General features: G+C 33.0%; 1 protein-coding gene across 1 annotated transcript; it reads right to left on the bottom strand.

Moving 5' to 3' along the window:
* Positions 1-12,973: 12,973 nt before the first annotated feature.
* Positions 12,974-17,839, bottom strand: LOC149482008 (serine protease inhibitor 3/4-like). Its single transcript, XM_089703753.1, has 8 exons — positions 17,798-17,839; positions 17,207-17,350; positions 16,772-17,020; positions 15,872-15,970; positions 15,351-15,491; positions 14,457-14,666; positions 13,594-13,747; positions 12,974-13,125 (listed from the first exon to the last, which is right to left on the bottom strand). The coding sequence occupies exons 1-8, from the start codon at positions 17,837-17,839 to the stop codon at positions 12,974-12,976; spliced, it is 1,191 nt and encodes a 396-aa protein (XP_089559879.1).
* Positions 17,840-18,100: the final 261 nt, after the last annotated feature.

The following is an 18,100-nucleotide window of genomic DNA, read 5'->3' on the forward strand; positions in this document are numbered from 1 at the left end:
AGAATTTCCAATCAGCGTTTAAAATCACTTGCCAATATCTTATCCATATCGAATCGCACTCAAACACCGCAGACGGGAATCGAACCCCGATCCACGGCTTTAATTAGCTAATAACAAGTGTAAGGGTGCGATCAAAGGGCCCCTTGATTACTGCAAGCTATAAGTGTACCGCTTGACCGTGGTTGAGATTGTAGGTACATTTTCTAATCAAGGTTTCCTGTATTGTAGAAACTAGATCGATCCTTTCTATGTACTAGATACAGGACATGGGTAATTAAATATTATATCCAAAGTATTTTAAAGTAGCAACAATCAAAATCGATGTTATGTAATCGAAATAAAAACTTTATACCTATTAGGCATGTTACTCCATAAGTTATAGGTACAGCATTAGAAACATTTTGACAAACAGTTATCGAGATTTAAATACTCGCAATCTATTAGTTTACAGTAATAGTTTGAACTTCCAAACAAAATAAAGATCTAACTCTTACACAGACCCTCTTCTTACAACTTACAAAAACAATAATAAACGTATTTTAAAATTCACAGTATATTCAGCAAGAAAATTCGCCATACCAAGGGTCCGCTTGCGACACTCGGAGATCGGATTTGAATGAGAAGTAGCTTTAAATTAACATAATCCCGTATTTGTTGCCTAAAGTTCGCTCTGAATTATTTGTAAGACGTCTCAATGACGGCCCGACACTGATCTTAGATATTATAAGATGTAAGTTTTGTGCTCGATTGTATGCAATTATTTGTGAGTGCTGCTTTTAAACCGGGAAAGGGCATTTCTATAGCTTATGTAATATTTTCAGTACATAAGTGTAGTAGTGCCGTGTTTCATCAAAATTCGTTCACTGGTTTTTACCTGACGGAGTAACATCTATCTATTATTCATAAATTATAATGTTTATAATATTTGTAGGATTATAATACGAAGAGTAAGCAATAAATAAAATATTTACAACCACTTAAAATAATAATAAAGGTGTATAAAAGTCGTATTAGTTACCACGAAATAATATCGTTTAGCAATTTATTTCATTTCGTAAATGTCAATATAAATCAACATAAAAAGTTTTTGCTTGTGATTTCAATATCTTGGATACATATAATGGATTATTGGTAAAAGCGTTTTGATGTTTTTGAAAATCTTTACTTTATAATCAAAAATTTATTCAACATCGGTCTTTAATGTTAATTCAAGTGACAGAAAAAATAGAGTATCTAAAAATTACTTTTAAACTTCAACAAAAACTCTGCTGAACAAGTAAAAAATAATTGGTTGCAGTAAAACCAAAATAATTGGCCGGACGCCGTAGACAAATCCGCTGACGTGAACTAGCGTAGCAGCTCGTAGCGCGTAGCACCGCCCGTAGCCATCTGAGCTAACAGTGCTAGCTACATTGAAAGCAATCCCATTATCTCTGTAAGCAATCAAACTTGTGCTCACATGAACTTCCATCCTCGGATTCGATTAAACCTCTTGCAAATTTAACTTCGACCGCTTTGACTTTCAAATCGATTTCAATTCGATGTTAATTTGATTATATCTGTTCTAAGAATGCTGAATTGCCAATCAGCTTTCATATTTCGGTGCGCCTCTTTGGAGCTTAGCTGATTCAGCGGAGTTGTGATTAGTCAATATTTGACTATAATTAGAGTTGAAATTTTGTCTGTAAAAATTCGTAGCTTATAAACTATGTGAGTAGGTCTGTCTGATAAGTGATTTCATTTTGAAAACATAAATTAGACTATCAATGAATAAAAAAAATTGAAAAGCGCATCGGAATTAGCAATTATAATCTTTTAAATATCATTTAACGTGTAATATAAGACACCATTATTGTTATACTGACACTTTGCATAAAAGTGCAGCTTTTAAAACTCATATTTATAAACATTACGTTGTATTTTTATTGTACCTGCAATTTAAATAAATCGTGAACCAATCGCACAAAATTAATCAACCGGTCCAAACCAGATAATCAAAAAACGTCACCAACTAATTTGTCCTAACATGTGCGCTGACGCACGACGTCCGCTCGTGACGGGAACCATTTGGAGCAACCCTTTCGCGGGTCAAGCATCACTAATACGGCCAAGTTTCTTGAAAGTAAGTGACCAAGGGTTGGCACCTTTGGTAATTAGGTTTTGGGAATCTCTATTTTGTTCTGCTATTCTTGTCTTTACAATTGGAGCGATATAGGGTAAGAATACGATGTTAAAGAAAGACAAAATTAAAAAGTTTAATCAGGGTTTATACGGGAAGTTTCGTATCTATAACCTTGTTTTGATATTAAAGAGAATTTTATACATAAATTTAATTTTAATTACGATTCAATTCATGAAAATTGCCTGTACGTTTAAAGTTTAAACGTACATAAAAAATAATTTATAAGTAGATGTCTACAATAAAGTAGTGCTTGGTTTAAACAAACGCACAACATTAAAAAAAGCTAATTATGTTATAGCGTAAAATATAATGTATTTAATACAACTGCCTCAATCTGACCTTTTTATAATATGACAAATCTGAAACAAAGCTCTATAAACTTTTACCTTCTATTCTTTTTCAAACTAAAATCAATATACCCTACGTATGTATTGTGTGCCAAAAATCCGCATTCTCTTTGATAGTTTTTGAAGCGCCATTTTCAATTACACGTGTGTGGGGAGGTGGGGAGGGGGGGGGGGGCGTCGCTTGTTTCTTTCTCTGCTCGAGCCGATTATCACGGCTAAATGACCGTCTTAAGACTGTCTGTGGTGTAAGTTATAAGAGTTTGTTTTGTGGAATAAAATTTGTTTCGTTATTGTTATTTATTTTTTGTAAGTATAGTCCTTATGCGGAGGCTATACATCTACAGCTAAGAGACAAGACGGCGATAGAGTAATATTCTAGAGGATTATTATGAAAGTCGAAAGTATGACTATTCAAGCACTGTTTATAGCAGGACAGTTTGCCAGAGCAAACTGCAGACAGTGAAGGGTTAGTTGGTAAAACTTACCTCTTTATATGCGTGTATAGAAACGATTTATATATTTTGTTATATGTGCTCTATGTATGAATTTTTTACTATTTTGTTATTATAAACTATGTTTCAGAAATATAACTACCAATTATTTAACTCATAACTTCAAAGCAACGGATTGGCTCTAATCGTTGGAACCTGGAAGACGTGCAGATAACATAATTAACTATACAATTAAGCTAATTGAAACAATTTTAATAATGTTTATTAAAACCATAACTTTCGTTTCCCTTTTTAAATAACACGGTATACATAAACTGTAAACAGCAAAGTATGTACCTCTTCTAATACATGATGCATTAGAATACGTATACTATACTATATTATGAACATAAGACATTTTTAAAGTGAAACTTTTATTACATCGTCTCAAACTTTTTGGTCTGTGTAGCGCATGTCGCGTGTATCGCGGCTGCCGAGTAGGTATACCTACTCGGCAGCCGACCGTCACGCGACATGCGCTACACAAAGCAGTGTTCGGAACCGTTCGAACAGTTTCACTTTTACCGTGGTTTCATAAAACCACACAACATTTTTATCATTATGTTTCTCATCTCCATAATACTCGGGTACCACCAGAAGGACGGTATCCGGTCTTTTGGAAGGCTTACGTGGGGACACGGATCCAACACGCAGAGGCCCTTTTGAGAGTTTTAATGTGTTATGGGACACCAGCCGCAGCCTGCCCATGACTGCACTATATAGAGATACAGCCCTGGGCAGTCCGCGGCCGATGTAGGACTATTACAGAAAATGGAAATAAATAACTGGACTATGGAAACGGGTGCTATGTGGACAGGTTACTGGTTCTATGGGAACTATGGCGTCTGCCTTTCTACAACAAGGATTGTAAAAATATTTTGGCAGGCGGTGACTCGCCCTCTCACAGATGGGCCCTCTAAAAAGTCACTGTAACTTAGCAACAAGAGGGCAACATGTCGTGAGCAGCTAAGGGTGGAGAGGCGTCCCTGGACTTTAAAGTTTAAACGACTTTATTATCATTATTATTTCATTCCGCTATTCCGCTATACCTTGTACCACATCGGGTGGCTCGCAGGCTCTACTATTGCCATCGTTATGGGACTCATCTTGCGATATAGGGGATTGATAACTGAACCTTTTTATTTGAGGGAAACGCTCGGAACTTCTAAGGGCTTCGCATTGTTACCTGTTAGTGAGACTCCTACTGTATGTGTCTTATAGGAAATTCACACTCGATGTGATTTGGATTGTGTGTAATTGCAATTCTTGGTTACTAGGAATTGTAGCTATTTTAATGTGGTTTTTATAATCGTAAATATTATGTTTTACGAACTGAATGGAGTCTCTTGTCGGTTCTTCTCCATACATACTGCTTTCCATATCGGTAGTAAATGGTAAAAATATTATGTTATGACGATTCAAAGTGACTCTAGAAGAAGTATAGTTGAATAAATACACATTTGAGTTTGTCTATTTTTTGATAATGTCAGATTAATGCATGGAATTGTATATAACTATTTGTAATGGTATATTTAAAATTAATTTTATCTACAAGTATAGATGATTATTAGTTCAAGCGAATCGTTGGAAATTTTACTTCGTTAATTGCAGTATTTCCAAGATATGATGTTCTAGTGACTGTTGCTGTATTAAATATTATTTACAGTATAATTATAATACTGATTATTTTTATTAATTCTGTTATTTACGCTCACTTGTATTTTTGTATATTTTGACAGATTGGTCGAAGTATAATAATTGAAAGTCAAAAATAATCGTATTAAAACAAAAAAAAAACGCATCTATATATTTTCAATACAAATTCGATTATATCATAATTCGTTAATGACATGAAATGTCAACAGTTGGAAATTAACAACTCAATCAGAAACTGTTAAGCGCGCTACGTGATTCCCATGCTAACATGTTGTTTGGAATGCGTTCATATTCTGAGGAGAGGCGAGGAAATATTGTATTGGTTAAGAATTGGCAAATATTAAATATAGTTGGGTCGGCTAAGATCGGACGCATTTGACGAAAATTTTATTCGTACTGTATTTTTTATTTTATTTCTCATGATTCGATGTCGTTTTTCTGTTTGTAAATTGATGACAAAAAAATATTGTTTAACCCCTAATTTTTTGGTTTGCGTAGATGCTATCTATCTAAGCAAATTAAGAGCCTAAAAAGTACACTTTTTTCGACTTACCATAGTGAAGAAAATAACAGTTCGGCCGAAGATCGGACTATGTAGTATCTTCACTTCTATGCGTTTAATAATAAAGTTCACATTAGAAAAACATCTGGACTTACGTCCATACATTGAGCATCAATGATTGGGTCAGGAAATTCCTCAAAAAATTTGACAAAGAAGTTTTGCCTGGCCGGCCGCAAAGTGAAGAGAGGGGCAGAACAAAATGGCGGATCTAGTAGTGTTGGCAGCAGTAGAGAATATTGCCTAGTTTGCAAGTTATTCCATGCATCCGATCTTATGTCACATCCGATTTTAGGCGACCCAACCTTAATGTACTATAACAATTTAAAAGCGATTTAAAAAGAATTTGAATGAATAAATATAGTCTGGATAAAATTACACGGGAGGATTCCCGTCATCGGTTGGAGCTATTAACAAAGACAAGAAGAAGATTTTACTAAACCATCATCGTTATAACGTCATAGTCCTTGCTTTCTGCCAATTGCTTTGTTTGCACTCTGAAAATTAATTCTCCATATAAATTTACATAATTTAATGTTTTTATCATATTCAAAATCATTGTAATGGATTGACTTTTACTGTGCTGGCTGGCTGGTACGTATCAATTATTTATTTAATTTACACCGTGAATTCCCTATTTCTATAGTCAATTCAGATAATTTCATTATGAAATATTTATTTTAATAAATAGCCTATAAAATCTCTTCGCCCACATCTCTAAACTCTACCGCTTCCAGATAAAACGGAAAGGCATTCCCATCACGTAGATAGCTATTCAAAAAGCAACGAATGGCCAATTATAATTTGTGAAAATCAAATGAAGCGACACATTGCGGTGTTCATACGATAATGTTTGCTTTTTTACATTTAACGCGTCTGGGCAACGTATGCTAATGTGTGAATTCATTGAATTAACGGGCTTTTTGTGTTCTATGAAAATCCTTTTTGTACAAGTTATTTAGTACCTATGGTATGAAAAGAAACTGCGATATGCAAACCTGAACAGCTGTTAGAGAATTGACTGATGTGTTTTTTAAGAATCCTTATAGACCTACCTACCTACCTATATTATACACACACACAACATTGCCACCCTAAGTATTTTCTGTCTAACATTATGATTTAAAATAAAAACAAATTAGCAAATAAAATCACACATCACAAATGTCTATAAACATTACCTTGAAATAATATATATCGAATAATAATTAAATTCTCGTTATTTAATTATTATTCGATTTTGGCTCAAACATAATATCTTACACGTCACCTCTTAGGTACACTATACCTTTTGAATTAATTTTCACCTTATTCGACGACCAATTTGACTCAGAGTTTTTCCATAGTCCCCTGATTAAAATACCGCAGCCAACTCGGGCGTTAGTTGAAGACCTAAAAACTCGTTTCAACGAGCCAGCACTAACAAAATTAGTAGCCAACAGTTTAACTTGTAACAAGTAAATCGGCGTTAATTAAACGGGCGGTTGTCTGCATAGTTGTGTGTCTTCAATTTTGGACACTTGAAAGTAGCGTTATTGCGCTTGATCGTCACTGGAGCTTCACTTTGTGGTGGAAAGTATTGACCGGGGGATAAATTGTGGAGGGAATTTGTAGATACTATTAGTAAGCTGAAGAGTTTGTTTGATTGAACGCGCTAATCTCAGCAACTACTGGTCCGATTTGAATTTTTTCAGTCTTAAATAGCCCATTTATTGAGGAAGGCTTTAGGCTATATATCATCACGCTAAGACCAACAAGAGCGGAGCACTGCGGGTAAAACCGCGAGGTACAGCTAGTTTTTAGATAAAAAATTTAAATGTTCATAACTATACATATAATTATATTATATTTATACAAGGTGTGATAACAGGCCATAAATATAGTATAATCCATGGCATAATATTTCAAATTTCACACTAGTAGTACTATTATTTGTACGCAAAAAATGTCCGAAGTATTGTACGAACACTTTTCTTAAAAAATGTGTAAAAATGAAATGATAATAGAATGTAAATTTAGTTTCTCAATCTATTGTTTAAAAGAAATCGTGCTAGCGTGCTCGTATATCTTATTTTATCTATTTAGTTCAGTTTCCAACCCATAAATACCTACCACCAATGAATTTAATTTTACAAACTAAACAAAGTAGCATTATCACTAACTACACACAAAATTTGAGTTGAAACCTTCTTCATTCAGGTGTAACATAACACTTATATGAATCCACTTGAAAACTGAACGTTCGGAATTTGCATTGAATTTGCAGACCGTACATAGTTTTGTAAATATTACAAAACTTGTTAACTCCGTGCTCTTGAGTTATGGGGATTGTGTGGGTTTTCCTTGTGATTGAGTATTGGGATCTTCTATTAGAGTGAGTTTTAAATTAATTTATTAGTTGTTAATTTACATACTATACAATGTAGATAAGTCTCCGTTAATATAAAAGATGAAAGTAGGGAAAGGGAAAGAGTTGATTTTAAGTTATTGCATAGCTTCTATCGCGGGCCTTGAGCGCGGGGACCGAATCGAGAAATTCCGTAACGAAAAATCCTCACGCTCCCCACTCCGACGGACACGGCGGTGTGGCTTGAAGGCATGCTATGCAATAGCTTTACCGCGGCAGTCCCCGAGTGCCACACGTCTTTTTTTTGTTTTTAATTGATAAAGAGTTTCTATAACGAAGGGTACGTTATTCCTAAGAGACAGATTTAAAAAAAAATGGGTAAGTGAGTAGTAATAGTACAATCCAATTGAACACCTCCTTTTTTAAAGTCGGTTGAATAAAGTAAATGGCTTAATAAGTCTGCTCTCTTTTCCAAACATCTTTAGGTAGGTATTTTATAAAATTAGTATTGATATAGTTTTGAGATATTGTATCGTAGACTATACGCACAGCGTTAGCCAGATAAGCTCTAGGGTAATACTAGATTCAGTGTAAAGGCTCTATTGGCATACTAATGTAATCCCTATAGGGTTGTAATATGGTTGTAAAGTATCCTCTTATTACTGGTTACAGTAAAGTAAACGTGCTGTTATTTCACGTGATTCGGATGACGGATTTGGATAAATTTATATTCAAACAGATAGAATAAAGTATGTAGTAGGACATAGGTTATTAATTATTCGGAATGTCATGTCATTAGTGGACAGAAAATTGCATTAATAACGTAATAATATAAAGATGCTGCATACTCAAATAATTTTAATTATTAAGGACATGTCAATCTAATCGAAAACAACTTACCGGTAAGTCGAAAATTTAACTTATAACTGAACATAAATGTTATCACAGTTTTAAAAACCATAAAAAGCATACATTACTCTTTATAGAGCAAATTTCATGTTAGTCATTTGTGTAAGAGAGAGATGACATGATGCATAACGATGTGCATGACAGAGATAGAGACAGTGGCTTTTGCTATTGCACGAGTGAATGCACCTAATGTATGGTGTGCAAGGAAAACAATAATTCGATCACTTGGAAACTAATTAAATTGAGAAGATGTTTTATTATGAAGTAGGTATGTTTGGATTTTAATTAATGAATGTTTTTACGTATTAGTAACTACAATACTTATATGTTAATAAACAAAATAATGTAAAGTCGTATTTACATTTTCTATATGCTTTAAAGATTTAAGTCAAAATAATACGAGTTCCCTTTTAATTGTGAACTTATTCAAACATAATAATTGCGTTGTATTACAACATGACAAATGATGGAACATTTATCCCAAATTGTCATAAAACACTTACATATTCTACAAACAAAACCACAAAAAAGCCACGAATATCCCGTGAAAACTTAACAATTTTAAAACGTTAATAATTAAGTGGTAATTTAATTAAATCATTTATTCTGACGGTACACACTCACACGTGGCACAAACGAGCCGGCCTTATAATGAATAGCCGTCGCCTGGCCCGATATTTCAGTGAATTAACAAATGGCGTCCTGTCACAAGGCATACGGCGGACGATTTTTCTGCACACGGTACTGACCTGATGTAGGTGCGGTGGCTCTGCCGTCCTCTGCTCTGTGGTTTCGACTAAAAATCTATTAATGGTAATTCGATTTTATTTATTTATATGTTAATATATTTTATTAGTTAACATTATCTATGTGTCCACATGATCAAGGTTTTAAAAGTGATAAGATTATTATGAAATTGATATAATGATTAGTTTAGTATAACACGATAGAACTACTAGTAGGTAATAGTTGATGTTTATATGTTTCAAAATAATATAATTGAGATTGTTTGTACTAATAGTTGCGCACTAAATATATTATCTTCTAGGGCGGGTTGACTCTATTTTTAGTACATACTTAAAGTAAAACAATTGTTACTGCATCTTATACAGCTATATCATACTGCAATTTTACACTTGTGTAGTAAATTTAGCGATAGTATAATGTTAAATAAGCATAGTTTTTAAAAAATATTCAATCTACTTTTTTGAATGATATAATTATTAAATGAACAAATTTAAATAGTAAATCTTTTCACATGTCCCCAGTTTCAGTTTTTGTGTAGTAGCACTTTTTTGTAGACTGTATTTAAATGTGGTTAGTACTTCACATCTAGGCGACGTTGATGTTAGTGGTGCCACAGACTAAAAATATAATCAGTACGCAATTTTACGACGATTTTTTACTTGTTTATTTACAACATTTTCTGAAATCATGAAAGAAGATTATTATGAAATTAAACATTCTATGTGGATTTTTATAAGTATATTACATTGTTTGTAAGCACTTTGTTTCATATTTTAAGAGTTTGAACTCGTTGATACTCTACATAGAGCGAGCGATAAGACGAGTTGATGATCATTCCTTCATGAATGAAATAGTGAGACGCAAAGATATTTAAATGATTCTGACTTCTGTAAGTTGGCTTTTATTACATTTTTAGTAATCGATACATACCTAATACATAAGTTTGTTTGTATGTTCATTGCCATTACACCCATTAAAGTATTGTCCTTTACAAATTGAATTTTTTTTTATTTTCATTATATTTTCAGGTATAAAACTTTGTATCTGCATGTTCTATACTATGTAAGATCCAAATTAACGACAGGGCTAGCCGGCGCAGGTAAGCCTACTTCAGCTGAACGTGTGTTAGCAAACGAGCTACAGTCACTCTAAATAGGAATATTGGATTTTTATACTTGCAACTCGAAATATACGGAATTTTGTACTTTTAATACTTTGTAAAGTTGATATTTTTGTATGCTATAACAGTGGCGTATTTTTAAAAGCTTTAAAAAGGAAATTTAAATAAATTCGCAATAATTATAGCTGACAATATGAGACTTCACCTTTTTTGAATAAGGGCCGATTTTTCAATTTTTGGATAAAACTTACCCGCCCAATAAAGTATTACACGATAATATTAAAATGTCACGTAAACTGTCAAATACGGGCAATAAGAATACGTTTTTAAAATGGTAGTTTTATACATTATTCGACGAATAAGTTTTAACCAAGGTATGAAAAATCGGCCCTAAAAGTAATATTAAAATTCGACCTTTATTTCAAGTCTATGAAAGTTCAAATGCCTTTTAATTCAAATACACAGACCTATTATGTATAGGTAAATCTTACACATAAAAACCTATTTACAAACAAAAATTTAAATCCTTCGTTCCTATAAAACAATTTACTACAAACCATACTAGTAAATCCCTACAAATTCGTCGTGATAAAGTCATTCCGACGTGATCCGGGCCAATCCGGGCTGGGCTATTTGTATGGAACTAATTGAGACCCCGGGGACCCCACCTGTCACGGCACGTAAGATTTTCGACCCCAACTTATTGAATTATTACAAACTTACCTTTATTACGTTGAATTGAGTCGATGCACGGTTTTGTTTTCAGTCAACAATAGGTATTTTTATTTCTGTTCTCATTATATATCGAATGAAAATGTTGTTAGAAACTATTTATAGTATCTAGCTATTTAACTTTTTTTTAGGCTCTACTAATGAAATAAATCTATGTTCTTAGCAAGCAATGGAACTCACAAGAAAATTTAATTTATACGTACTATTAAAATGTCTTTTGTCATTCATTAAAATATCTTGATATTTAATTGATATCGTAAATAAATTCTAATATTGTCTTCTTAAAGTAAACATAGATTTGTATTATATCTGACAGTGACCGCCCGCCTCCTTGGTATAGTGGTTGACGGGTGAGCGAAGAACCGAGGGGCCTGGGTTCGATTCCCGGTGGAGACGAAGAAAAAAAAATGTATCGATCTGGCAGGACACAGAAGGCTGATCACCTACTTGTACCTAAAAAAAATCGATCAGTGAAACAGATGTAGGTATCCATAATGCATCTGCCCCTTATCCACTAGTGGACATGGGACTTCAATTTATTTGACAGTGATTATACTTAATTTTCGGCCTTTATAAATATTCGAGCTCAATCCAGAACACGCGTTAATGTGAGGAAAAGGTAATTAATAATATACTAATTGAAGCTCCTAATCTCCTATTAGAATATATTGCACATGATAACGATCTATCGCTTATCATTACCATAATTAGGAGCTCAAATATCAGTATGTCACACAAATGGGCGCATTTTGCATGAATATTACGAATGCCCATAAGCTGTTCATTCTACTCAAATAATGCTCGTAATTGGCCGAATGGCTTGTAATTTTAAACGTGTTGTTAGGGTTGACACTTATGAATACTATTTAGATGTGAAATGCAATGTGACAATACAATGTGAGTGAAAGAAGCGGTTTTTAGTCGTCTGAAAGTTTCTGATGTCGCTAAATATTATGTGTTAAATAGGTAAGTAAGGGATATATTATTATTACCTTTCTAAAGGGTTTCGTTTCATTTACAAGAGTTATTGGGAGTTGGAAGCCCAAACTACAGATTACTAAATAGTTTCTACATAACCGAAACTCTCACACGTGTTAAAAACTAAATAAAAAGTTATGATTAATTTTAGTGCCAAATATTGTGTGCGGCACGTAATTATTTTACGTAACTATTTTATTTTATAGGTAACACAATTGTAATTCAGAATATTTTATGTAGTTAAAGTATCTTTTTAAAGGATTTTATTTTAAAGCAAAACATATTTTCATGAAATTTTATATCCAAAACGAAGCTGATGTTAGGTATATGAAATAATTAATAATTTAGTATTCAATTCCTACTTTTCTTTATTTGTAATTGTGTTCATAAAAAAAATTGCGTGACAACCCTACGCCCTATAAAGGGTCATGTACTATTGTAAAGACACACGTAGGGTCACGTGCCACTAGTTAGTTGTCATTGTGCGACCTGCGACGTTTTGTGACGATCCAACTAGTTGTATAGCTAATTTTGTACTACATTTGCATGAATAAATCCTTTTACAAAGGGTAATAGGTGATTTAAAGTCAGAATAATGTAATAGTTTATTAATTTTATATTCAGTTCTTGTATAATTATGTTACTGTAGTGTAGTAGCAAACTCTGAAGTAAATGGATTAATTTTAAACACAGTGTGGACTATGTTTACAAATAATCAAGCGTTCACACACACACACTCACACTCACGCACACAGATGTGTCTCTTATCGCAAATACACGCACGCGCACACACTATTATATACAGAAAAAAATGATAAAATGGCATTGGATATTACTTTTTCAAAATGTAAAGCAAGGCTTCATGATTCTTACAATAAAACTATCAATAACTTTTAAATATTTGTTTATTCAGGTCCAAAGTAAATACCACTAAATATGTCTTCAACGTTTAATAAATCGGATCTATCATAATGTATGCTGATACAGAAGTAAAATGGTCTGTCAGCTACCGCCTCCATCGCGAAGCGTTGGTCTGCTGGTTTCGGTTTGAGTTCCTCTGAAATTAAATATAAAAAAAATTGTTTTATTTTGTTTTTATTTTTTTCCCCCACATACCTATAATATCTACTAAAAAGAAAGTTGGAGAAAATAATATAATATGTTCACCAGTTTGTAAATATTTGACTGAAAATTGTAATAGAAAAGAAACAATATATGTATATTACGTAAATTATGTACCTACGCTTTTTAAGGCCATATCATTTTTAAAAGGTAAAGATTATTGGAGTAGCTCTTTAAAACAAAAGATATTTTTTGTTTATAACCTTATAAGTAGGTATCATTTTTTACCTAATTTAAATTGTGAAATCTTATCACCATTGTATGATTGACTTGATTGTATTGAGGGGCATTTTACATCTTTTCTACTGATCTTTTTTTCTTCGTCCGACGTCACATTTTATTATTACTACGAGGCCGTTTAAGTAAAGTTCTTTAAAAATGTAAGCATTTATTTATTAAATACCTTGAGGCTGCTGGCGAAATACCCCCATTTCGTCTACTTGCAGGAAGTTCTTTTGTTTTGCTTTACTCAGGTGCATGTGCTGATTTGGAGCTGTTTCCTTTAGTATGGTATCGAGTCCCGTGGTGTTTTTGTCGAATATAGTTTGCAACCCAATCTGGATCAAGATATTTTAAAAGAAACATATTGTGGATTTTTTAAAGTTTTTCCCCTATTTTTTCGTGAAATGGCCCTGCCTTCCAAGCCAGACGTCGTGGGTTCGATTCCCAACCGGGGAACATATTTGTGTGATGAACATACCTAGATATTTGCTCTGTGTCTGGGTGTTAATCCATACTAATATTATAAATGCGAAAGTAACTCTGTCTGTCTGTCTGTCTGTTACTCAATCACGCCTAAACTACTGAACCAATTTTCATGAAATTTGGTATGGAGATATTTTGATACCCGAGAAAGGACATAGGCTACTTTTTATCCCGGGAAAATGACGCAATCCCGGAAATCCCACGGGAACGGGAACTATGCGGGTTTTTCTTTGACTGCGCGGGCGAAGCCGCGGGCGGGAACCTAGTTATCTATATAAGTATTTATTTAAAATTATATATGTATGTTTATCAGCCATCTGGTTTCCATTACACAAGCGAAAGCTTAGTATGGGATCAGATCGTGCCGTGTGTGAAAAATTGTCGTGAAATATTTAGTCTTTAATAAGTTTTACTTCAATTCTGGGCGTCTTTATTATCAAGAATTGATTGAATGAAATTATTTCTAAGCAATAACGATGAATTTGTTAATTGAGATTATCATTTAAAATTTTCAAATTGTTAATGAATTTTATTATTTATGAATTTGTATTTTTTTCTTACCTTCTTTAACGAATCTATCCAATCAACAGCAGTCTTTATCTTGAATCTCGGTAATTCAACATCAACAAGTTCAAACCGCATTCTTCTTTTAATTTTTCTAAAGAAGTCCGGTTTGTCCAAGTTGTTCAGAAAGTCATTAAGGCTTTGCAAGTCAATGGGTATCACGACAGTCATTGATATTCCTGCGCTAGCTAGCTTCATGTTTATTACCTGAAAATGAGCGAAAAATATATAGAAAAATATATGTTGTAATAGACTGAAGATTCAATTCGTATCAGCAGTTTCTAGATTAGTTCTTACTAAGCTGAATTATTGTTAAGGCTGCTTTTCCACCAATAATGTGCGAGGAATGTGTTTGTAAATCAGCAATAGTATCGCTTCAAACGCTGAACGTTTCAAACTTCAAACTAAAAGTGATATGATTGGTTCTTTACATTCCTCGCTAAACATCCTCGCACATTATTGGTGGAAAACCATCCAAATGGTGGACACTTAACATTAGAGGATCAAAACAGCGCAGTCAAACATACTATTTTACCAACTTTTGCTAAATCTACGACTGTTTTCTTTACTTTTATAATATTTTATTTTTGTAATTTATTATGTTTTATTATGTTTTACAACCTAGCTTTTTTACTCTTCCATACTAATATTATAAATGCGAAAGTAACTCTGTCTGTCTGTCTGTTACTCAATCACGCCTTAACTACTGAACCAATTTGCATGAAATTTGGTATAGAGATATTTTGATACCCGAGAAAGGACATAGGATAGGTTTTATCCCGGAAATCCTATGGGAACGGGTTTTTCTTTGAAAACGCGGGCGAAGCCGCGGGCGGAAAGCTAGTATAATATACTTTGACAAACTTTCAACAACTCACCCACGTATCTTACCTTAATTTTATTAAAATCATCATCAATATGAAGAACAGTTTCAGTTTTACGCATCATTGGCACGGAGGATATTTTACCATTATACTGTCGGAATTTGGAGTATTTTGTTTGTCGCAAATCAAATGGTACTTCCAAGGTAACCTGAATAAAAAAAAAAAAAAATTAAAACTAACTTTTACACTGTGGTGTTTAATTTTACAGCGGTAATATTTTTCGCTTAACATAATTCGGTTTCCATTTGTGATGACGGTTTTAAAATAATAAATAGCAAAAGGCACAACAGCTTTCGAGTGTTATGTATTTCAAATGATGACAAAAAATCCATTTATTTTTTGTTATCATTTGAAATAAATTATTATTAAATACTTGTCTTATTTTCGGTGCTGTTTAATTTTGTCATTTCTACTGTGAATTCTTGTATTGTGAGCAGAAATAGATTAAGATTATGACTAGGTTATTTATTTATTTATTTAAGTAATCAAATTAAATACTTTGCATTTAAATATTAAAATTCAACGTACTTTAAGGTAAGCGACGTTGACAGCTAATAAAGAGGTTTCGTTATGTATATCATTTGTTTCTATCACATCCGTTATTCGTTTGTAGGTTATGCCATCGATCTGGATTAAAAAATATAATTAAAATATTACGTACTATATTTTCGATAACTATATTTATGTATAGTAGAATCCAATGGTTAAAAATAGAGCTCCTTATTCTAATTATTCTGACTGGCGTTCCAATACTCAATGAAATATACAAATTCATCCCACAAATAAGTAATATGCAAATAAAAGTATACCTATGATAATAATAGTTTAGTAGAAAAACATCGCAATTTCTTCGAAACTAGTTGGTGTTTATATTATGAATTTCGCATTTCGCACGAGAAAAACGAGAAAAAATAAACGAAATTGTTATGTACATTCAAGCTGGAAAAGACCAAAACGTGTGACCTGTATGACTAATCTATACTAATATTATAAAGCTGAAGAGTTTGTTTGTTTGTTTGTTTGTTTGAACGCGCTAATCTCGGGAACTACTGGTCCGATTTGAAAAATTCTTTCGGTGTAAGATAGCTCATTTATCGAGGAAGGCTATAGGCTATATACCATCACGCTACGACCAACAGGAGAGGAGCCACGGGGGTGAAACCGCGCGGAGCGGCTAGTCTACATCTACACTAATATTATAAAGAGGAAAACTTTGTTTGTTTGTTTGATTGTAATGAATAGGCTCATAAACTACTGGACCGATTTTAAAAATTCTTTCACCATTCTAAAGCTACATTATCCACGAGTAACATAGGCTAGGTTTTATCCCGGAAATCCCACGGGAACGGGAACTATGCGGGTTTTTCTTTGAAAACGCGGGCGAAGCCGCAGGCGGAAAGCTAGTGTTATTATAAAGTGAATTTTTACCAATTTATTTATAAAAGAAGTCGCTGCATCTGGATATTTAAATCCAACTTTATCGATCTGAACTCCAAATTCAGTTGATAAGAACGTATTTTTAAACTCATTTGTGTAGTTTACAAATATCCTGTTGAATAAGATGAAATCGATGTTTTTCAACTTTGTCAATGGTTCTTCGAGATCTTCATAACTTGTTTTTATCTGGAATAACAAATACGAATGTAGTTTTGTAATAATTTCAAATTGGTTCATAACCTTTTAGAACAATTAAGAAATTATGTTTAGTTAATTTTTTCTCCAGAATATCTCTATCTTTCTATTAATCTTATTCTATCTTTCAATTTTAACTTTTTTTATCAACGAAAATTATGAAAAAAGTCAATTTAAATTTACTTAACTGCAATAACATTAACTAAATAAGTTATTCGTTAAAATGTTTACCTCACTTATCTTTTTATAACCAAGCGTGTATAAAAGTTCATCTTTAACACTTCCTTGAGCGAAGGCTGCTATCTTACAAAGAGAGAGACGTAGACTCAAAGTTGATACAACTGTGCTAGTGTTGAAATGTGATAGTAAGTAATCCTGAAATAGGAAAAATCTACGTTAAACTCAATTAATATAAAGTCAGAAAGTTGCAATGTTTAAGCGTGTGCGTGATAATGTAATAATTGTCTGAGGGTGGAGACAAACGTCAAAACGCAAATGAATAGAATCTGCTATCGATACTAATTGACATAAGCGTATGATGTTTTGCTAAGGATTTAAGTCACCCTATCAACGACCACGACGACCACGAAAAAATTTTCATCCAGTCGAAAGGTGACCGAACCATTACCAAAATGTCATGAGCTTATTTAAATAATTAGCGATAGCAGTTTCTATTCCTTAGCGTTATTCTATTCGTCTGCCATTTGTCTCGGCCCGCTGTGTGTCAGAAGCGAAACTTCTTGGGCAAGTATCAAAGATATCAAAATCGTCGCCTTCCATGACGTGACGGTAGTCACTCCAAAAATTAACATAAACACTTACTGCTGCTAATTTTCTTCTAATTCCATCAACAATAATGCACATAGAAACTGGCAGCAAACAAAATATAATTCCCACTGGAAAACGAAATATTATTTTTATTAAAAATATAAAATTAAGCCCACTGATGTTAATGAAATCCATACATTTAATTAAAATCATATCCACTAGTGAAATGAAATGCTTGATCAAATCGAAATACTCATATCGTAAAGTAGTTCTTGGAAATGTGTTTGTACTGTAATTTTATTGTTTTATTATTATTGAATTATGTAAAGCATAGTGGAAAAAGAAAAATTCATTTGA

This window comes from Colias philodice, chromosome 15 (assembly GCF_061535455.1).
Source record: "Colias philodice isolate Cphi_HAF_F1 chromosome 15, ilColPhil1 Martin Lab GWU primary, whole genome shotgun sequence".
In the NCBI taxonomy this organism is placed as follows: Eukaryota; Metazoa; Arthropoda; class Insecta; order Lepidoptera; family Pieridae; genus Colias; species Colias philodice.